The sequence below is a fragment of the Rhinolophus sinicus genome, chromosome 5 (assembly GCF_057876585.1).
Source record: "Rhinolophus sinicus isolate RSI-liver-muscle chromosome 5, RSI-T2T, whole genome shotgun sequence".
NCBI lineage: Eukaryota > Metazoa > Chordata > Mammalia > Chiroptera > Rhinolophidae > Rhinolophus > Rhinolophus sinicus.
Window position 1 is genome coordinate 39,734,309 of NC_142505.1, and position 24,634 is coordinate 39,758,942.

Sequence of the window (24,634 nt, forward strand, 5' to 3'; positions counted from 1 at the left end):
CCTCCATGTTTTCTTATAATACTGTAATGCCTTCATTTTAAATTTTACATCCTTGACCCATCACCTGGGATTTATTTGATGTGAAAAGTAAAAGAACCAAATTTTCCCCCGATGGCTACTTCTAATGAATAACCTATTTCCTCTCCCCCAGGCTGACATGAAATGCTACCTTGATCGGTTTACTTATCTGGGTCAATTTATTGACTTTCTATTCTGCTCCACTGATCTGCTATTTATGTGACAGTGTCACACGCTTTATTTCATTCACGATGAACATCTCCACCATAGAATAAGCAGTCAGAAAGGTCAGGCATTTCTTCCCATGCCACCCTTTTAACTACTTGTTTAATTACTGTTTTAACAGACTATTGATGCACTGCAGATATATTACTAATGAGATCAAGTCACAGGTTGATTCTGGAGTAGGCTAATTCATTTTGCACACAGAAAAGATTGCACAACCTTCAAACAGTGCTTCTCATTTCAGCCAGCCATCTAGGAAGCAATACATGTCACTGAACACAGTGGACGGGGGAGAAATGATTCACATGGCTCAGGGGATACCTGTCACCTTTACGGAGAACAATATCTCAGGCCCAACAGATCAGTAGCACTATCTTCACAAATGAAACACATATTAATAACTCATAATTAATTAGAAAAGACAGCATATCTAACTGGAAATTGCAAACCTGTAAGTAAAATACAGCATACATACCCGTGTACAATGTGTATTTCAGGAGTGGGGGGAGGGTAAAGGTAAGTAAATAAACCTTGCAGTTACTGACTTCCTTTATTTTTATGTTGAGACGTACATCTTATTTTTAAGTTTTCATTCTATTTATGGTGAGCTACGAGCGTAGCTGGAATGTGCATTATCTATCTGCACATGATAACCATCATGGTGTATTTTGTTGCATTTGTATCCAATCATGTTCACCAAACTTCCTCAGATTAAATCCAAAGGCCATCACCATTACTAAACTTTTTACCTTGGGTGACCCCAACATCGCAGTAAATGTGAGGGGCGAGAAACAGAAGATGAAAGTTCATAATATCTCCAAAGCATAATGATCAAAATGACCTCTAGAACCACCCCCTCTGTATTTGGTTCCAAAATGGAAATCGGGCATCCTATAGTACACAGATAAGGACAGAAGATCTGAAATGCACATCTCATAGGCATGGAAGCAAAAACCTGGATGTTTCTGCAGCTGTCAGAACACAGGACTTCTAGGATTCCCTCAACTGGACCACCTAACCAGAATCTTCCCATGAACCAAAGAAAAGATCCTTGGAATGTCCATAACAAGAAATAGCCCTATAATCCTAAGGGCATACTCCTAAATGGGCCAATAAATCTTGTGTGTCAATCTTTCCCACATACTTTCCCTAGAGGATCAAATCTGTTCTCTCAGCTTTGATAAGCATTTTTACTTGGAGGACACCTTTTAAAAACATTAGCAAGCTCCTTCTTTATCTGGTATCCAGAACCATAAATGCCCTGGATGCTTCAATGTGAAAGGAGGAAAAAAAGAATTCTTTCTTCATCTTCCCGCATGCCAGGATTTAAACAGTACTTCTTCATTTCTTAAGTGAACCCCTTCATTCAAGCTCTGGTATCTGGACTATTATAATTGCTTTCATTTAGTTCATCAGACCTCAAAACTAAAAGATCTTAGAAATCATTTAATCCATTCGCACTGTTTCTTTTGTAGAACCTTTCTTTTTCAATATTTTTTAAATGTCCGTCCAACAACATTTGTGTCATTTACAGATTTGATCCTGCTGCTTTTCCCTGGCTTCTTTATCTATAGTGAAAACATGTCATTTTGTCCCTTTTTCTATTACCTTGCTCAGTCAAATAAACCTTTTAATTCTTAATTTTATCATTTCTCTGCCACCTGTTTAATTAGAATTTCCCATTTTAGGATAATATATCTTCTGGTTAATGATTGAATGAGTTTACCATGTGGCCTCAAACAACTTGGTTCTTCAAACCCTTCACAGCAGTTCTTCCCAAATGTGCCTCGTTATAAAATCCAAAGGTGGTGAGAGGCCTGGGAGAGGACAGTGTCCCTTTTATTCAAAATACACATTCCTGGGCTCCACGAGACACCTCAAGAATCAGAAACTGGGGGGAATGTGTATTGTTAACAAGTGCCTCAGATGAGGCTTACATCAGGCAAGACCCGGAAAGACTGCGGTAGGTTCCCTTTTCCTCCTTTTTCAAACCAAGGAAGCAATGGAATGTAAGTGGATTCTTTCTACTACACTTACCTCTATTTTCATTTTAAAAAGAGAAAGGGCTTTGTGACCCTTATTTCTTCAGTCTCTTGTTCTTAAATGTTATATACATATACATATACACATATATATATATATATATGTTTTTTCAATGTTTAGCCTATTTTCAACCACTCCTTTTAGCACCATCATCACAGCTATGACACCCAGCAGATGGCACACAGACACTGTTTGCATGCCCAGTGAGAGAGGGAGCTTTCGGAAAGCAGCACATTTTATCTTGTACCAACAGCCACTGAGTGGCTCGAGTAGATGAAGGCAGCGGGTGCAACCACAAGGACCAGCATTTCTGAGTGTGAGAACACCCACGGGCTCTTAATTGTAAATCATTCTCGTGAAGAAGCCCACAACCCTTCTGAGATGGAACCCTGCTCCAGACAGTATTAAAGAAATCGTTTCAAATTTACAGTCAAGAGAGATGTTTTTCAAATATTTATAAAAGGTGCCAATGACTGTAGAGAGATCTAGAATTATAAAGTTGTGTTCTTAAAATAAATTTAAAACTTTAGGACACAAACTCAAAAAGACCAAAGACCCATGAATTAGTTTCAAAGCAGTTCTTTCTATTCCTTAGCCAATAAAAAAGGGTCTCATTCAATATTGCGATATCAATATTTTTATTTCAACACGTTCTATTTGAGAGATATTATTGAAGCTACATTTAAATCATACTGTGAAGAGCAAGAAATCTTAAAGCTAGGTATCAACATTAACAAAATCTTTTGTATTAAAATCTTATCCATTAAGAGATTTTGCAAACTTTTCTAAGTAAGTTCCACTGGATCTACCTGGCACACAGTAAGTGCTCACTGAGCAGCCTTTTCATTTTTTTGTCAGAGAAATGGCCAAGAGAGTTGCCAAATGGCAACTCAAGTGAGCAAAGTGCCCAAAAAACAAAGCCCCCCGTGCTGATGAATGCCAGTTTTAGAATCAACATCCAAAAATTCATTTGAAAATCGGCTGCCTAAAAACTTGGTACAAAGAAATAATGCTACTATATGATAGGTTCCTGGATCCATTTGCACAACAGTTAACTTGTAATATACTTAAAGCACAATACTTGTACTATTTTCTCCTAAATAATAATATAAAGAGGTTTTTTTTGTTTTGTTTTGTTTGTTTTCAGAAAAATATAGGCATCAGACAAATCTTCCCTCTGACCTTCACCCAGATGAGAGAGTTCTAGGTAGCCATTAGTTGTTTCTAATTGCATACACATGTGTAAGGCAGAGAAAACATCTCACTCACTCTTTGGGTATTCTGACTTGGAGAACAACTAACAGGTACAGGTCAGATTCCCCAGACCTCAGTTTTGTGCTAAGAGTTCATAATAAGGCGAGAACCACAGACACCTCACTCCCAAGCCTTCTTTCAGTATATTGCTCTTAATTTGAAGGGTTAACAGTGTCAATTATTTCTGCATTGCTGTGGCTAATGTTGTTTTCCTCGTTATGTACCTTATCATCAGTGCCTACATTTGTAATCATAAGTGACACGCATTTTTGATAACTACAGCCTATAATGCTGTCATAGTTATATATCCCATGTGGGGCCAACTTTTTTTTTAGAGCTGTCTATTCCATCAAAGTTATATATTCTTTGGTCAAAATTCTAAAAGTTCTTACTTTAGCCAAATCTATAGTTTATAAATCCATTCTAAACTCCATGGAAGTTATTTTCCGTATCTTAGGGAGGAAAAATGACCTGCTACATATTGCTAGTCCTTAAAAAAGCAAAATGCGCACAGATCAACTGTAGAATATCTTAATCTGAATTGAAACAATGATCGGAAAAGCTTCAACATCTCTAAATTCTGTCATCATGATTTGAAGCAAAGAAAATCTTCGGGGCAGCTCATATATCCTAATTAAGAGCAAGAGAAAATGTTAATAATCTCCTTGAATGTTGATGTATTTTCCAGTCTTCTCCTTAGATCAATTAAACATTTAGAAAGCCACTTAATATTTGCTTCATACATAAATTTTGAACTATGGTTCAAAGAATTTTTTTGGCTATTACATAGTATTACTAATTTTACAGTGTAGGGTATGGCAAATTTTTAATTAGTGCCTAATATGTGAACAATCTGGCACACTGGTTTTACAAGAGTTAACTTTTAAGGAATTACATAAAATTATAACGTGTATTAAATGCACACTTTCCAAGAGCATAGAACTTCTCTTAATGTTACTAGTAAAAGGAAAGGATTTTACTTTACTCATTATGAATTCCACAAATTCAAATTTTTAAATTTTGACTGCTCTCAGTGCATGCATATTGCTTGCAAGCTCTTCCTACTCTTTTGAGCAGACAAACATTCATTCTCCTTTCCACTAGCAACCATATCTAAGCTTACTGTCTTTCTTTTTAGAGCCAAACTGCAACACATCATTTCAAATAAACTCAAAATGTTTCTCCCACATTTCCTATTCAAAGATTTTCTGGAATAAATCTCATGCTTCTCATTGAAGATAAAATGATCTATCACTATATGCAAATGTTTCATATTGCAATTTCATTTTGAACCTATTGTGCAATTACAAACTGTTGCAACTCAATATTCCTTATATTTTTATTGCTTAATTTTCCCCCTAATATTCTATATGAAGTAATAACCCTTTTTTCCATAACTTAAATGCACTAAAATTAACTTTCGCAAATTTCCATTAATTACACATATTTTTAAGACAAAATAAAAAAATTCTGAATATAAAAGAATTTAAATGACGAAGTTTTATTTATTCACTGATTAAGTCAGATTTATGACCTCCCCTCCCCATTTCAGCTACTGGGAATTTTGAATGAAACAACCTCAATTGTAACAGAAGAAACATCTGTTGCTTTTTTTCATCAGGGCTTTCCTAACTGAAAGAAAGGCTCTGCCTGACCTACTCTCCCACTCCCCCTCCTCACCCACCCTAAGTTGCTTAAAACTTTTTTTTTTAAGTAAATGTATTATTTAACATTTTACTGTATCTACTTAAAATGTCATTGCTTTAGAAACATTCACTTCCTTATTAAAGTGCAAAGAATGAGTAAATGTTACATACATCAAAAAACAAGAGATGTGACTGGTAGACTATTAATTGTAACTACAATGCAGACTTGAAGCGTCTACTTGAAGTGATGAACTCGATCAAGTTGTCATACATTCCCTGCTCACTCAGTATTGTTTAGGGTTAGGATTTTCTTCACAGTCCCCAGATTCATATAGGATCTTGCATGCTATATTTTCTTTGCCAATCCAGTGCTAACATAATGGCAGTCACTACCCCAAGAGGCAGACACCAAATGGTGCCACCCACACTCTCACACTGTGCCTCATAATAAACCATAAAGCAGTGGAATGCACTGGCCCCTTTATGAGCAAACAATGCCCGAGCTTCATTAGAATACAGCTGACATTTTCAAAGCACAAATACTTTGAAGAAAAATGTACTAGGAAAAAAAGAGAAAAAAGGAATGAAACAGCTATAAAAGCTGAAATTCTTTTTTTAAGTGTCAAGTTTATTCTAAGAAACCTGAGGAAGCATATTTTGCTGTTGACAATTTAAAAGTTTTCCTAAATGGAAAAAACATATAGTTGAGGGCAAAGCTTATTTTATTAACTACAGGAAAGAAATGAAAGTAAAAACTATCACTGGAATTGCATTCACAAGTCATAATCATGAGTACCTTTAAAATTATTCATTTCCTCAACTGATTCCTTACTTCTTAAACAAAGAAAACTGAGCTCCGGAATTATTTTCACATTTTAATTGATTTATATAAGTAACTGAGTGATAAACTAAGCTTACTCTACCCCTCCCCCCCTGCCCACCCCAACCTCCATACTCTGTAGTTTTCCTGTCTGCAACAAGCAAGGACGTCTTGAATTCAGCTTGCTCCTGGCTATTTATTCATTTAACATTGCTGCTGTTGAAAGAATATAAAATAAGCACTGTGAAAACTCACCCAGCAGTATGAAACAAAATGATCTCTCTTACCTGGTCTAAAGAAGCATGCCTCTCACTGCAGTACCAACAACACTCTACAGTCTTTGTTACCATTCAGTGGAAACTTGAGACTGTGTTAGACATAAGCAATCGAGCTCAGAAAGCTCAATTTAAAATACTTCTCAGTAAAACTAAAAAGATGCTCAAGAAAACTGTTTAATTAACTGTCTTTCAGAAGACATATGAATACTATCTAATGCAACAAAGACACTTCAAAAGAAACCTATAGTGCAGGTCTTGAGAGGCGCTGGGGCCTTTTTAATGTAGAATTTTGCTTTCTTATTAAAGGAGGTTGTTTAAAAAAAACAAAAAACCTTAAAATAAAAGTGGTAAAACGATAAAATGCCTAGCTCCTACCTAACATTTTTCTAAAAATCACTTGAATTTTAACTAGCTAAAAAATAAGATTAAACTTACTCATTAAACCTGCATAATTCGCATTATACATGTCAGAGTATTTGCAGGCTCCAAAGCAGTCACAAAGCAGGAGACCTTAATGCATCTTGAAAGCAGAGCCAAAGTACCCTGAGTTTCAGAAGAAAAAAAAAAAAAAAAAGGAGGAGAAACTCTTGAAAAACTGGTCGGGGCTTTTCAACCTGTAATAACTGTACAGCTCTTTGGGGAGGAAAAAAAAAGTTCTGGTCCTGCCCCCTGAGATAGGAGGCTATGCTTCAATGCCAAAATGAATGACAGGCCCATTTCTGATATCAACAAAGAGCAGCTTAGCTGTGCTCCATTTTTTTTTTTTTTTTCACTTTCTCACACAGTTAAAAGTTTTAAAAATTTCAGTTTAGTACCTTTATATCTAGTATTAAGTACGTTCCTTCATTTTCTCAAGAGAGAACCCAATTATGTTGTCCTAGATTTTTTTTTATGATTAATTAAAAGTATATACCTAACCATCTTACTCATTTTTTCCTAGGAAGGAAGCCGAACAAAAGATGACCTCTTAAGTTGCGTTACAAATCTACCCTTTGCAATATCAGATCCCCATATGACTAATTATTAGAATTTTATAAGATTTTCCTGCACCCTGATATGCAGGCACAAGGAGAAACAAAAAGTATTTAATAAGCACAAACATAAGGTAACTGAGATTATAAAATTTTCAACTAGCTAGATGTAAAAATTATTTGCTCAAGTACATGTTTAGGATTATACAAATTCAAAACAAACCCATCAATCAACAACATATATTTCCTGAATGCCTGTTATGAGCCAAACACTATTTTGACTCAGGGGATAAAGCGGTAAACACAACAAAAGCTGAACAAAATCCCTGTCTTCAGTGAGCTTATTAGTTTATATCTCAACTCCCTGAGAGTAGGACTCTCCTAAATGACTAAGGTACCTTTGTTATTTGATTAGTTATCATCTAATCTGAACCATGCCCCTCTGAAAGCATGCCTTGGCAACAGCTCCAGGAGGGCAGGGATTCTGTGCTTTGTTCAGCGTGTACCCCAGTATCTACAACACTGCCTGTTAGACACTCAAACATATACTGAATTAAACAGATCAAAGAGAACTTTTTCTCAGTCAAACTTTTCTGTGCAAACAGACTAGTATGTACCATATATTATACTTACACGCATAGAGAAATATACTATAGGGTGTACATTAAATTGGGTTACAGATATATTCATTCAAAATTGAAAATACAACCTATGTGGCTTTGTATCTTTTTAGATTCTAAAATCTGTTTTCTCTATCAGCTGTGAAGGCCTCATAATATCTGAGTGGAGGAATTGGTTAAAATTCTATTCCCTAAATTTTTATGGACTATCAGATTTCAGAGGAGTTTTGAGTAAAAAAAGAAGAAACGTGGAAATTACACAGCATCCGATCAGTTTTGTGTATTAAAATCTTACATGTTTACATCCACTTACATACCCATATCAAAAATAATGTTAAACTCCCCATCGTGCTTCTCATCATTCTTGGTTGTCTTCCAGAACCACACCTCTAACCTGTCAGATCAGCCAGAAGTGCTCACCATGTTACCCAAGGCCAGGCTACTCAGGGACTAGATACAGTCACACCTACTCTGTTACAGTCTTACAACAAAAAGAAATTAAACTTCCCAGTCCTCAAGTACACTCGCCATACTTCTAAATAGCAGAGCATTCCCTCCCCACCCCACCCCGACCCCTTAGAGCTGGACAATGATTACAAGTTCAAATATAAACTACCTGGAATATTCACACATTAGTTAGTATATGTTCTAACAATCAACCCAACAGCAACTCAAGGTCAGGAAGACACATGATGACTGAGGTCAAGTAATAGATAAAGCAAGGTGGGGCCTTACTTTAGTAAATAGGATTCCGTTGTTCCCGCGGGAGCCATTTTTCTTTCCCCTCGCTATCATTCATTCTTTCCTTCAACAGTTACTGAGTACCTACTGCGTGTTATGGCACTGAGCTAGACAGCAAGTTGCCCTGCTCTTTACTGTCTACTCCACAGATCTGCCCTTAAGCCCATCTCTACTCTTCCATGTTTCCTTCTCCTTGTTTGCCTTCCTTGGCAGTGTCCTTTCTCCCGTTTCAATTCTTTACTCACACTGCCCTTCAACCTACGCCCAAACCTTTCTCAGCAGGCAGCATAATCACTGCCTTCTGTGTTCCTTTTCAAGTGTATGACCCATTGCAGGGAAATCCATGAGTCTTTTCACTGGCATAATAAAACGCATCTTATGTAGGTCTTCTCAAATAATTTCTCCTTAATCTTACACAGAAAATCCACTTAAGCATATTATTTACAACTACTGATTATCTAGAAAATACCAAAGGGGGCTAGGCATTCTCTCGCCCAGATTTATAAGCTAATTTATTTGGAGTGTGCTATGTTTCTTGGCAACCACATTTTACAGATACATTTTATTGCAAAGGCAGAAATGACACTATGATAGCACAATGATAGTTTTTATTTGCCCCATTTCTGCTAAATATAACGACCTTACCACATCCATATTATGGGGGAATGGAAATTAGCCATGCTGATTTCCTACACATACGTATCAACATTTTCGAGTAAAATGTCTAACCTCTCTGATGAGGACCCGTAAAGCAAAGGGTTCCTGCTACCCCTTGCATGGATGAATGCTGGTTTCTTAAAGGTATCATACCTTTAAAGGTAACTTCACCTTCGCTTGCTCCTCTTCCCTTTTCCAACTCTTAAATACAGACATCTTTCAAGGTTCTGTCCTTGATGCTCCTTTCTTCAAGGTTTACATACCCTCTTTGGAAAGAAAACATTGCCTGTTTTTACGACTTTATCACCTCTATGTAGATGACTACAGAGATTTCTACTAGCCCGAGCCTTCTCTGTTCTGCTCTCCTCTGAATGCTTTTACAGTTGCCTATTGGACCTCTCTGTCTACACGTCTCACAGCTCAGCTTCTGTACTGAACATCTTGTCCACCTTCCCAACCCAGCCCATCTTCCTGTGTTCCCACCCTTGTTAAAGGCATCATGCCCAGAATAGAAAGTGATTTTTCTATTCCTGCCTCTTCCTCACCATCCAAATACCCACATTGTTTCCAGTTTTGTTTTGTTTTTTCTAAAACGCACACCAGGTCCCCGGTTTAAAAACAAAACAAAACAAATAAGAAATACAACTTCTGATGATCCCGCGATGTCTACAGATACAGTATCAAACACAGTGGTAGCCTTAGCCACATATGACTATTTAAATTTAAACTGATTAATGTTAAATAGAATTAAAAATTCAATTTCCCAATTACTCTAGACACATGTTAAGTCCCCAATAGCCACATGTGCCTAATAGCTACTGTGTTGGACAGCACAGATACAAAACATTCCCAACATCACAGAAAGTCTAAACATCTCTGGTCTAGATAATAACAACAAACTACTTAAGAAAATAGTCTTAACTTTTTCTCAATCTGGACTCAATCTACCATGTTTCCCCGAAAATAAGACCTAACCAGAAAATAAGCCCTAGCATGATTTTTCAGGATGACATCCCCTGAACATAAGCCCTAATGCGTCTTTTGGAGCAAAAATTAATATAAGACCTGGTCTTATTTTCGGGGAAACATGGTATCACCTTTCTAACTTTACTTTCTACCAAAATCCCTATGAATGCTTTAGCAGATTATTCAACTGAATTAGTGAAGCCCAGAGAATCAAGTGGAAGGCTTTACAGGATGAGGGAGGCATATGCCAGTACTTCAGAGAAGGACCTATGGGAGGGAAAGAAACCAAAGATGTTTGAGAGGACAGAAATAGTTCACTAAAGCCCCTCCAAGTTAGGAAGCAATGGAACTGTAGACATAGGATTTTAGCCTTAGAGAAGAAATATGGTACAGTAAAGAAAGCATGAGCATTGCAATCAGAACTCTTCATCCAAATTCAGGCATTAATTTAATTATAAGGCATAGAAACTCAACTCAAACTAGTTTGACTTTAAAGGAAATTAGTTGGCTCAACTGGCTCATGGAATGCAAGAAAGGGTTAGATAACCAAACGAGGAGGGTCAGGGATGCAGCTAGGTCTTAGGAAGTCTGGAGTGGCCAGGATTCTGTCTCCCTCCTTCTGTCTTGTCTCAGATTTTCTCTCATGTCAGCATCATTGTCTCTCACTATATAGATCAGCATTCTTCACATGCTGGGAAACATGGCCATTAATGTGTCCCTAGCTTTACATTGTACAGATTTCATTAACCCTCTCTCTCATCCAAGGCTTTAAAATACCAGGAAGACATTCATGGGCTAATCTTGGGTCAAGTGCTCATCTTGACTAATGAAATATTATCAAAGTGATGAGGTACTAGGACAATCAACTGTGGTCAGAAGGACATAATCATATAAAATGTAGCAGCTGGGTAGATGAGAAAGAGATTGATAAAGGAGCTTCTAGGCATTCAGCAAATGGTCAAATCTCTAGCTGAGTCATTTAAATGTAAGAGAGTAAGTGGTTTGGCACTAATCTATTAAGAGCTCAAGTCGAGATTAGCTCTCGGTTTTTCTGACTCCAGTGACTGTACTCTTTTCATCAGGATATTCCTAAATAGAGGAGTTTTCAGGCCAGGGCAGGGCTGGGGGTGAAGTGGGGGTGGGGGTGGGGAGGAATCCATTTGCCCTTTTAAGGCCACACTATTCACTTTGCAATAGTCTTCCTTAAGCAGCAAGAACTTTAGCTTTCAAACTTACTTCCATCTTCAGATACTTTATTTCTCCCTTTCTACTGAGTTCATCTTAACAATTAAAAATGTAGAAAAATTTCCTTTCTAACTACTGCCCAACTAAAAACATCCTCCTTTCCATCACTCTTTAACCACCTAATTTTTTAAAAGTGCGATATCTATATCCACTAGCTCACCTTTTTCACCAACTATTAATTATACTTAGATTCTTCAAAAATGCACCAAGTACCTCCTACGTGGTAACTGCTGTGCTAGGCACTAGGGATGTGAAAATAAAAGGCGTAGTCCTCATCCCCAAAGAAGCAATTCAATTTGGCTTCTCTGCAACTGTTCAAAGGAAACTGCACTGTCTGAAGCAGACAATAAGCTCTCCCACGATAAACCTAATAATGTATACTTAGGCTCCATAATCTTGCTGATCTTACAAGTCTCACCTTCTTAATATGATTAGCACTATCCTCTCTAGGCTTTTGTGAAGACCATTTCTTCTGTTTCACCACTACCCTTCTAGGCTGTTTCCTTTATTTTTTTTCTCATTGCTCATATTCTAAATGGCTTGATTTCGGCCCTCTGTTCTTGCAATATTTTTGCTTTAGAAGGTGACTGGCCACATAATTTATTACTAGGTTAACCATTGAGAGTGAAAGGGGGTAAACTATAATAATTATGCAGGGATACAAATGAAATTGTTTGGAAAAATTAGAACATATGGAACCCTGCTTAAAAACTTTCAATAGTTTCCTTTTCCAGATCTTTAAGCATGGCGTAGGAAAACCTATTTAGAACTAATTATCTCTTACAGATTAAACGTCTGCCTTTTTATGGATGACTTCCAACTCTACCTCTAAGTTTATCTTCATTCAGTACTCAGAATACACTCAGGCTATGTTACATCTACTAGAGAGTCTCATTTGACTGTCTTCCCCATCCAAGAGAAACCTCATTACTTCCCCTGAGTCAATAGTGCCCAGAAACTACTAAGGAGCCCCATTGTTCAGATGAGAAAATGGAGGCTTACTAACATCAAGTAACTTGTATAAATACTACTACTCTGTTTCCCCGAAAATAAGACTTCGCCAGACCATCAGCTCTACTGCGTCTTTTGGAGCAAAAATTAATATAAGACCCAGTCTTATATGATGTTATATTATATAAGACCTGATCTTATATTATAGTAAAATAAGACCAGGTCTTATATTAATTTTTGCTCCAAAAGACGCATTAGAGCTGATGGTCCGGCGAGGTCTTATTTTCGGGGAAACACGGGTAAGTGGTAGAACTATGATACTCACCCAGTTCTTAACTTCTCAAAATCCACACACTTAATGACTCTGTATATCAATTATAGATACAAATTCAATAAATAGATGTAATCAAAAGGCTTAGTAAAAATCTAATATTGTTCTCTTTCATATAGTAGCTCATTAATGCCAAATAAAACTATTCCAAATGGGGAAAAAAATAAATCATTTCAGTTCCCTGCCTAAAAACCTTTGATGGTTCCCTCATCAAATAGGTTATAGTAGGCCTTTAATCATCTGATCCCTAATTGCTTTTCTAGTCTCATCTCCCACAACTCCAGAAACATGAATTACTCATTCCTTGAACAGCATGACTTTACTGTTAAGGTCTCAATATTCTTTACCTGGTAACTACTGTTCCTCCAAAACCATAAAATGTCACCTCCTCAGTTAAGATATTCCCAATTCCCTAAAGCTGAACCTGGTCCTATTTTAAGTTCTCACAGCAATGTGGACATACATTTATTACAATATTTATCATACTCCTTTGTAATTTACATGTCTGTCACTTTCCAATAGTGTGTAAACTCCTCCACAATTGCTTTTTGGCTCTCCAGATCCCCTATTTCATCCCTGTACCCTTCCTGTCTAGAAAACCATGTAGTACACGGTATATACTCAAACAATATTTATTAAACAAATAAATGAATGAACAAGTGTCCTTTAATGATTAAATACTTTCAGTAGCTTTCCATCTGTTAAAAGAACTCCACTGACAACAGAAGAAATTCCAAATACTTTTGGCCAGGCTCTTAACGATTACACCCAGATTAATTTCTGTAACTAATAACTTTCCATTACTAATTACCAGCTACTAGCTGCCTCCTCCATTAACAACCTACAATTTTCTGTAATGTTTTCCCAAACATGCCAAAGATATTCCTGTAGTCCTGTCTTAAAAACCCATGTAGGGAAGAGGATTCTGGGAAGATGAAAGAGTAGAAAGCATCAGGAATCTGTCTCCTCATGTAGACAACTTTACTGGCAAAATTTGTCTGATAAAACTATTTTGGAACTCTTGAGTCTAATGAAGGCTTGCAACTTCCAGGGGAAGACTTGGATGTTGAATTGCAGTTAATTTTAGTCAATTTATAGCTGGTAGTACAGTAGTAGCTAACCATTTTCCAACCCCAGTCACACAGCAAGTAGCTATGCACAAAGAATGCAAGACCCAAGGTGGGCAAACAGAACTCTGTCCTCCAAACATTGAGCATTTATGCTGATTGGGGATTGCTGCTTCTGATCACAGGAGTGCAGACAAAGAAGCAGGCAGACACTGTTGTGATACCTATCCCGACTCTCCCCTGCCATTGTTGCAAGCCCCTTCCCCTACGGCTGAAGTAAATTCCAAGGGATTTAAAGAATTGGCACACTTCTCTTCCACTTTTTACCCTTTTGGGAGCCAGATACTAAAGACTATGACATTTAAAAATAACTGCATATACAGGGAAAATTAGAAAGTGACCACACATGTCCAGAAAAAGGCTCAGAAAAGACCTCGGAAAATCTTAAGTTTACACCTCAGGCTGACCTCAAAACAGAGAGGTTAATTTAAAAAAACCTATGACAGTTTTAAAAACTGAACTGAAACAATAACAAACAATGGCAACCCCTTGGGGGAAGTGGGAGATTCTGATATCTAGGATTACCACGTTATTAGATTCAAGTGTCCCGTTTTCAGCAAAAAAAATCACAAGACATACAAAGAAACAAGAAAGTATGGCCAATTCAAAGGGAAAACAATAAATCAACAGGAACTGTCCCTGAAAAAGACCTGATGGCAGATATATTAGACAAGTACTTTAAAACAACTGTCTTAAAGATGCTTAAAAAACTAAAGGAAGATGCAGAGAAAGTCAAGAAAATGATTTATGAACAAAACAGAAATATAAATAAAAAGACAGAAAACCTAAGAAGAAACTGAAAAGAAACTCTGGAACTTGAACATAACTGAAACGAAAAATTCACTAAAGGGATTCAAAGGCAGATTTGAGCAGGAAGAAGAAAGAATCAGCAAACTTGAAGACAAAACAATAGACAGTATTGGGGCAGAAAAAAAAAAAAAAAGACTGAAGAAAAGTGAACAGGCTAAAGGACCTGTGAGGCACCAGTAAGCGGACCAACATACGCATTGTGGGACTCCCAGAAGAAGACAGAAAGGGTCTCAGAGAATATTTGAAGAAATAACAGCTGAAAACTTCCCCAATTTAATGAAAGACATGAATATAAGCATCCAAGAAGCTCAACAAACTCCAAGTTAAGGTGGACACATAAAAAACATGTTATAATAAAACTTTCAAAAGACAAAGAATATTGAAAGCAACAAATGAGAAGCAAACTGTCACATACAAACCATATATGTGATAAGTGATTAATATCCAGAATATAAAGAAAACTCCTAAAACTTAACAACAAAAATCAATCTGATTCAAAAATGAGCAAAGGACTTAAACAGACCTTTTACCAAAGAAGATATACAAATGGCCAATACACACATAAAAGGATGCTCAAACCATAAAAGGATCACTAACCATTAGGGAAATGCAAATCAAAACTACAGTAAGATATCCCCTAAAACTCTTTAGCATTGCTACTATAAAAAACAAACAAACAGGAAATGACCAGTGTTGGTGAGGATGTGGAGAAATTAGAACCCTCGTGCACTGTTGGTGGGAATGAAAAATGGTACAACTGCTGTGGAAATTGGAATATTGATTCCTCAAAAAATTAAAAATAGAATTACTTTGATTCTACTGGGTCAATTTCACTTCTAGGTATATGCCCAAAAGAACTGAAAGCAGGGTCTCAAAGAGCTATTTGTACTTCCATGTTCATAGCAGCATTATTCACAATAGCTAAAAAATGGAAGCAACTCACGTGTCCACTGATGGATGAATGATAAGCAAAGTGTGGTATATACATACAATGGAATATTAGCCTTAAAAAGGAAGGAAATTCTGGCATACGCTACAACATGGATGAACCATGAAAACATTATGCTGAGTGAAATAAGCCAGTCACAAAAAGACAAATACTGTATGATTCCACTTATATGAGATACTTAGAGCAATCAATATTGTATAGACAGAAAGTAAGTAAACTGTGGTTGCCAGAGTCTAGGTAGTGGTAGGGGAAATAGGATGTTACTGTTTAATGGACATGGAGTTTTAGTTTTACAAGATGAAAAAGGTTATGGGCATGTATGGTGTGATGTTTGCACAACATTATGAATATATTCATACCACTGAACTGAAACTTAGAAGTGGCTAAGATGGTAAATTTTGTTATGTGTATTTTACCACAATAAAAAAAATTGAAAAAAGAAAAAAACAACTCATGTGGGAAGGGGGCTGGGGGCTGAGGGAGTATGGGAAATCTCGATACCTTCTGCTTAATTTTGCTGTGAATCTAAAACTATGCTAAAAAGATAAAAGTCTATAAAAATACACATATAGCTGTCTAGTCCAAAGTGTCTTTCCCTGTGTTCTTTATCTCTTCAAAGTCTGCTCACTCCTCAGCATCCAGAAGTAGTTCCACCTTTACTGTAAGAGATTATCTAACCTCCTTCCTTTAAATTCCTACACAAAATACATTAAAATATCAAGACCAATATAGCTAAGATAAATTAAATGCGTTACAAGAATAAACTTGGTACAATCTAAATTATAACTTTTAGTTAAATTACATGCTAAATTCTTAATGAATTCTGTTGTCAAAGCTGCAAAATTACGTCTGTTTGCTCAATCTACACATCTTTAGTAACTGTTAACAACATGCCAGACATGAGAAGGGGACCTAAAAATGCACTGGTGAAGGAAAAGATGTAATCCTTAGACTGAGGAAATTATACTCTAATGAAGGAAACACTACAAACAAGTAAACAAATACAAAAATATCAATTGTGTTTATTGCTATGAAAGAAACTAGTGGGCATTAGAAAGCTGAGAAGGGGTATTACACCTACGCTCTTTTAGACAAGGCAGTCCAGGAAATTCTCTCTGAGGGGAGTGATATTTAAGCTGCAACCTGGAAGATGAGGTGTCAGCCATGGTAAAAGCAGGGAGAAGAGCATTTCAACAGAAGAATAAGAATTGTGAAAAGGCTCGCGTAATACCCATAACTAAAAGTAAAGCAAATAAACTGAAAGTGAGGAAGCTTTCTGCACCTGGCGGAGCGGAAGGTGCCATCATGGGAGTTGACATCCATCACAACAGACTGCAAGTTTTGGCACAGGAGCCCAAGAGCCAGGACATCTACCTAAGACTGTGGGTCAAGCCGCACAGGTGTGTCTGGCCAGACAACGAACTCCACCTTCAACCAGGTGGTGCTGAAGAGGTTGTTCACGCATCAACGGGCCACCTCTGTCCCTTTTCTGGATGATCCGGAAGATGCAACTAGGGAAAATCGCTGTGGCTGTAGGGACTATAACTGATGACGTGCAAGTCCAGGAGGTGCGAGCAGCCCGGCCGGGAGTCACATCTTCAAGGCCAAGGGCAAGATCCTCACCTTCGACTAGCTGGCCCTGGACTCCCCCAAAGGCTGTGGCATCATCCTGCTCTCTGGGCCTCACAAGGGCCGAGAGGTGTTCAGGCATTTCGGCAAGGCCCCTGGGACGCCGCAGAGCCACACCAAACCCTACGTGCGCTTCAAGGGGCGGAAGCTCCAGCAAGCCAGAGGCGCACGGGCCAGCTGGGGCTATAAAAACTAACCCCAGATCCCGCCTTGTTATTAAAAAGATTTTGGATGTTGGGGGAAAAAAAAAAAAGAAGAAAGACACTGAGGAAGACACATAAAATACACATTAACATAACGGTTACAGAAGATAAGTAATTTACTACCTGTTGTTATTTACACAAAATAGAAGGAACCCACTTATTATTTTTTTTAATCTGGGGCTACAGCAAAGAACATGGGGAAAGAATCAGAATCACAGATGCCATTTTGAGCAGAAGACTAAAAAGGAACACAAGAATGATCAGACTTCAACAGTATTTCTAAGCTCAATCCTGAATGCATAAATATTCCACTGTACAAATGGGTCATATTTTATTTTCCTATATTGGATAGTAATACAGTCTCTGTATTTTTCCATTATAAATAATCATGTGATAAACATTTCTACACTCAAATATCTTATTCTTTTCTAATGATAACCTGCCGAAAGGGTATTAAGAATATAAAACTGTCTTAAGGGGTTTGATACGTATCCCGTTTACTTCCCAGAGTCCTAGTGCTGATTCACACTCGCGCCAGAAGTAGATATGAAGATTAAATGGATAAGAATAAATAGAAGTAGAATAAGAAGTGGATATGAAACGAAGACATCAATTTCTCACACCTTTGCAAACGTGAGTCATAAATTTAAGAGCTTTGTTAATTTGATAGAGGTAAAAGGTTTTATTTTAAAATAGTTTTTTAAATGATGTCCATAATACTGCATAGGCACAATGCAGGAAAATTGCAAAACATATAAAAGCACATAGGAGAAAATAAAAATCATCTATAATTCAAACACCAAGAAATAATTAATTTTATATACATATACCAAGTCTTTTTCTATGCTCCATAGTTTTCTTTTCCAAAACAAAGGTGACGGGAGATCTATACATGTCGGGTTAACATTTTTAACTTAATAAATTATTTAGTTTGTATTATCTACAGAATACCACCACACTACAGCATCACAATATAGAGTTGACCCCTGAACAATTCAGAGGTTAGGGGCACTGACCACCCCCGCCATGCAGTGAAAATCTGCCTGTATAACTTTTGATTCCCCAAAAATATTACTAATAGCCTACTGTTGACCAGAACCCTTACTGATAACATAAAATCCATTAACACATATTTTGTATGTTACATTAAATACTGTATTCTTACAATAAAATAAGCTAGAAAAAATATTTAAAAAATCATAAGGTAGGCGGCCGATTAGCTCACAATCCCCACATGGGCCACTGTGAGCTGCACCCTTCATAACTAGATTGAAACAATCACTTGACTTGGAGTTGATGGGTCCTGGAAAAATACACTTAAATTCTTTTAAAGTTTAAAAAAAATCATAAGAGAAAATGCATTTATGTATTTATTGGGGGGAAAAAATCCACCTATAAGTAGACCTTTACGTTCAAACATATGCTGTTCAAAGGTTATGTGTATTCAGTTATCTATCACACTGCTTCCAATTTTTCATTCTTACCAATAATGCTGTGGTAAGCATTCTTGCTAAAATACTCCCACAGATCTTTCTAATTAGGATAAATCCCCAGAAGAGAAAATGCTGAGTCAGGGTATGCACATTTTTAAGACTTTTTATACGTACTGAGCAAATTATCCTCCAGAGAGGTTGTCTTACTTTATGAGTTCCCATACTCTCCTCTACCACCCAAAGTGGGTATTAAAAAAATAATCAAACAAAAAATCACTTTGCTAGTGTGACTGGCAAACATTTAAATTTATATTTTGATTCCTGGTGAAAATGAACACATGTTCATATTTTTATTAGCCATTTGCATTTCTTCTTTTGTGAATTTCTCATTCTGTTATCCTGTGTTTTTTTTCTTGTAATGCTAATATTTAATTTATATATTTGTATTACATTTAGTTATCATATTTACTAAGCCTCCCCTGGTTTGGACAGTTTCTCAGGTCTACCTTGTTTTTGATGACTTGGACAGTTTTGAGGAGTACTGGTCAGGCATTTTGTAGAATGCCACATGATCTGGGTTGGTCTGATTTTTTTCCTCATTGTTAGACTAGCTTTATTATAGGTTATTGGAAAGAAGAGCTCATCACATCACATCAAGAGTACATGCTATCAACATGACTTATGACTGATAAAATTAACCTACAGGGTCACCTGGCCAAGGTGGTGTTTTCCAGGTTTCTCCACTGTAAAGTTACCCTTCCATCTTCACCCCATGTTTCCACAAATTACTCTTTGGAAACACCGTACTATGCAGCCACATTCAATGGGGGTTGGAGGATTTAAGCTTTACCTCCCTGAGTGGGGAGTTTCTACATAAATTATTTGGAAGTCCACGAATGGGAGACTTGTCTCTTTTCTCCCACTTATTTATTCAGTCACTTAGTTATAGAAGTATGTACAGATATATTTTTACTTTATACTTTAGGTTAAAATCCAACATTACATTAATTATTTTGTTGCTCAAATTGCTCTAGTTTTGGCCACTGGGAGCTCTTTCAAACTGGCTGTTGCATTGCTTTGGCGTGCTCCACCACTTTGCTTTTTTAAGTATTTCCTTCTTTTCAGGTATTACATACATGACACTCCAGGTTCATCTTGTATATTCCCTGCTCCAAAACTAGATTAGCTATTTTTCCAAGGAGCCCTGGATCATTTTATTGGAAAATAGTATTAGAAACCAATATCTGGGTGATGGGTGACATTACCGGTTTTTAAAAACTCTAGTAAGATTTGATTGAAAGGGCATTACATAATTTTTATTCGCTTTGGAAAGAACTGTCAATTTTAAAATACTTATTTTTCTCTTTCAGGAATATGAAATGACTTTCATTTATTGAGTTGTCTTTTATGTGTCTTAATATATAACAATTGCTTTTTCTGTGTATCTCAGCAATGATAATAATTTGAATGTCACTTGATATTTCCTCCGTGTGCTAGCACAAATCTTCCAGACCTTACAAAGTTTCCAACAGCCCACAAGGAATTCTGTGAGCTTTTTGAAGAGTAATCCTCAGCCTTGGCTGCACATTAGAATCAACTAGAAAAGTTAAAAATCTCATGTCCAAGTCACATCTCAAATCAACTCCATCCGAATCTGTGAGGCTGAGATGAAGGCATAAATATTGTTTCAAAAGTCTCAGGTGACTCCAATGCGTATCTAAGCTAGAGAAACACGGTCTTTTACATGGCCTCATAAAAAGCTCATTTCCAGTAAGTATTGCTCAGTGCTGTTGCCTCCACTAGGCACAGATCAACTCCCCCTTCCTCTTCAGAAACACTGGGCATCCATGAAATGCCAAAGTGTTGCCCGTTTTAGAATAAGGGAGAATATTTTGCTCCCTTACTACGTTACTCTATAAGAGATATACATAAGCAGCACTTCTTGTGATTTAACAAGATGATTCTCATAACATATTTTAAAGGGTAATTGTTTTGTTGGTTTCATAAAAACTTGCACTCACCCTATTCTCATAGGATTCACAAATGACTTGAATAGGTGTGGTCATAAGACAAATCCTAGTGAATATCACCATGCAATATTCAGAATCATTTCCCCTTTCTAAAAAAAGACCAAGCTTTTTCTTAAAACTTCAACCTCTTTCTTCCCCTGAGGTAACTGAATATAATCATAGCAACATCAAAACCCAAACTCAGTTCAACATCTGACTAACTCAGTTCCATAGACAAATGGCCTAACAGAAGTGTGCCCATTTCCAGGTATAAATACTATTTACGTCAACCTCTACTGTTCTTTTATACAAGATGACTGGCATTAAATTAAAATTATAAGACATGCACAAAAAGGAAAAAAAAACCCTTTGCAAGAGATAAAGCAATCAATAGAAGTAATCAATAGGCTCATATACGACCCAGATATTGAAAATATCAGATAGGGGCTTTAAAATAACTCTTTCAACTATCTCATTATGAGTAGAAGAAAAATTTTTCCTATCTCTAATCTTTAATCACTTTAAAAGATAATTGAGGATCTAAACTAAAACATCAACAATGTGTTACAGGGTTTATAACTATGTAAAAATAAGATATATACTAACAATAGCACCAAAGATAGGAGGGAAGAAATGGAAGTATCCATGGCATGGTATAACATTCTTTAAAAGTATACTATAACTTAAAGATGTACACTATAAACCCTACAGCAAACACTAAAAATTGAAAAACTTAAAAAGAGGTATAACAAATAAGCAAAGATAAAATGGAATCATAAAAAAACATATATTCAATTTATCCCAAAAAAATCAAATGAAAGAAAAGGAAAAGAGAACAGATGGTATATATGGAAAAAAACTAACAACATGGCAGATTTAAATCTAACTATATTAATAATTACATTAGATGTAAGTTATCTAAAGACCGTAATTAATATCCAGAGATTCCCAGAACAAGGAATGTTAACAGGGATAAAGACAGGTATTATATCATAACAAAAGAAAACATCACAAACAAACAAACAAAATAACACATAACAATCCTAAATGTGCATATACCCAACAAAAGAGTTTCAAAATGTATGTAGGAAAAACTGACAACTCAAAGGAGAAATAGAAAAATTGGTATCATAAATGGAGACCAGCATATTCCTCTCAGCAATTAACAGAACAAGTAGACAGATAGTAAGGACGTGGAAAACCTGAACACTAGCAATCAACTTGACATCATTGATATTTATAGAACAGTTCACTCAACATCAGCAAAATCGACATTCTTTTCAGTGCATTAGGAGCACTTACTACGATGCACCATACAACAGATCTTGAAGCAGACTTCAAAATTACAAAACAACTTAAATTATCCTCCAAAGCTGTTCTCTGATCACAATAGAATTGGACTAGAAATCAATAACAGATCTCTGGAAAATCCCCAAATATTTAGAAATTAAGCAACATATTTTCAAATTCATTGAAAGATACAAATTATCAAAGCTCACTCAAGGAAAAACGAACAACCTGAATAGCCCTATACCTATTGCAAAAACTAAATTCCCACTTTCAAATCTCCTTACAAAAGAAAATCCAGATGACTTCATTCACAATTTCTACCAAATAATTATGGAAAAACTAATCTGACATTATATAAACTCTTCCCAACTCATTTGATAAAGCGGGCACTACCCTGATACCAAAACCAGACACAGAAATTCCAAGAAATTCCAAACCACTATCCTTCAGGAACGTAGTCTCAAAACACTTTAACAAACCTTAAAAAGGAAGGAAATTCAGATACGTGCTACAACATGGATGAACCCTGAAAACATGCTAAGTGCAATCAGCCAGACACAAAAGGACAAATAATCTATGTCTCCACATATATAAGGTTCCTAGAATATTCAAATTCAGAGACAGAAATCATAACAATGATTACCAGTGGCTAGAAAAGAGGGAACAGGGAATTATTATTTAATGTGTATAGCTTCATTTGAGAATGATGAAAAAGTTCTGGAGATGGATAGTGGTGATAGTTGTACAACAATGTCAATGTACTTAAAACCAACAAAATGCACCCTTGAAAATGGTTAAAATAGTAAGTTTTGTGTTATGTATATTTTACCATCAAAAGGAAATTCTTTTTTCTTATTAGAGACCACTTCATGGATGGTGTAGATGCTTGACCTGAAGCTGAAGTTGAATAATATTGTATGTCAACTATAATTTAATATATGTAGTCATAGGATATGGAGTATGACATAGGGAATAGAGTCAATGGAATTGTAATAGATATAAATGATGTCAGAGGGGCAATAGATTGGGTGAGGGGGTTATCACTTTGTGAGGGGTGAAATGTCTAACTATTGCATTGTTTTGTATACCTGAAACTAATAACAAATAAAAATAAATAAAAAATAATTTAAAAATTTAAAAAAGAATTTGTTTTTTAAACTTTTATTTATTTAAGTGTGTTTTTTCCAGGACCCATCAGCTCCAAATCAAGTAGTTGCTTCAATCTAGTTGTGGAGGGCACAGCTCACAGTGGCCCATGTGGGGATTGAACCGGCAACCTTATTGTTAAGAGCACCGCGCTCTAACCAACTGAGCTAACCAGCACCCCAAAAAGAAATTCTTAACAAAATCTTAGCAAATTGAATTCAGCAATAGGTTAAAAAGGATAACACACTATGAGTAAATGATTTCTATCCAAAGAATGGTGTTTAGTAGCTGAAAGCTACCAAAAGTAATAAATTTTAGTAAACATTAGATTTTTAATGTTTTAATTTTAATGAATTTAACAAGGTTGCAGGGCCCAAACTATACAATATACAAAAACACTAAAAAAAAAAGTAAACTTTACTGCATGTAAATTATTCTTCAATAAATCTGACTTTAAAAAACGAAACAACAGAAAACCAAATAAATAGTGGCACCAGTGGACCACCTTACTTGTTCCCGTTTTAAATGGGAATGTCTGTATCTAATGGAAAGGCATTAAATATGGTATTGGCTAATAAAGACCTCTAAAAAAATTTTTTTGGATCAAATATATGGTGATGGAATGAGAACTGACTCTGGGTGGTGAACACACAATGGGATTTATAGATGATGTAATACAGAATTGTACACCTGAAATCTATGTAACTTTGCTAACAATTGTCACCCCAATAAACTTTAATAAAAAAAAATTTTTTTTTTAAAGTATCTTTTGTGGGCTGGCCCGGTGGCTCAGGCAGTTGGAGCTCCGTGCTCCTAATGCCGAAGGCTGCGACTCAATTCCCACATGGGCCAGTGGGCTCTCTACCACAAGGTTGCTGGTTCGACTCCCACAAGAGATGGTGGGCTGTGCTCCCCTGTAACTAACAACGACAACTGGACCTGGAGCTGAGCTGTGCCCTCCACAACTAAAATTGAAAGGACAACAACTTGACTTGGAAAATATCCTGGAAGTACACACTGTTCCCCCCTTCCCCAATAAAATCTTTAAAAAAAAAAAAAAAAAAAGTATCTTTTAAGTCCTAGTTCATATTTTTTCAAAAAGTGATCAAATTTTTAAAATGTAGTATAAAAAAGTATTTCAGACAAAAATATAGTTCTTCTTTGATCTACCTATGTAAATATATTATTGGTAATTTTATAATATTAAATCAACCATCTTTACTTTCTTGAGATAAATTCTACTTGGTTCATGGTATATAGTTCTCTTAATAG

The 24,634-nt window shown here is 36.2% G+C and overlaps 1 protein-coding gene and 1 pseudogene across 10 annotated transcripts in view; one reads left to right on the forward strand and one right to left on the reverse strand.

The window, feature by feature from the left end:
• The window catches only part of TFDP2 (transcription factor Dp-2), a 180,239-nt gene that overhangs the window by 81,265 nt on the left and 74,340 nt on the right, over positions 1–24,634 (reverse strand). The window contains exon 1 of one of the 10 annotated variants that reach the window (XM_019747148.3): positions 6,720–6,858. The exons of 7 other annotated variants lie outside the window; for them this stretch is intronic. In XM_019747148.3, coding sequence (XP_019602707.1) covers positions 6,720–6,750 — 31 coding nt within the window. In that variant the 5' untranslated portion in view covers positions 6,751–6,858. Of the gene's footprint in view, positions 1–6,293; positions 6,448–6,719; positions 6,859–24,634 lie in introns of those variants that run through there. 2 more of the 10 variants (XM_074312939.2, XM_019747157.3) reach the window with 2 other exon arrangements.
• On the forward strand, positions 16,958–17,477 carry LOC109455569 (large ribosomal subunit protein eL18 pseudogene; annotated as a pseudogene).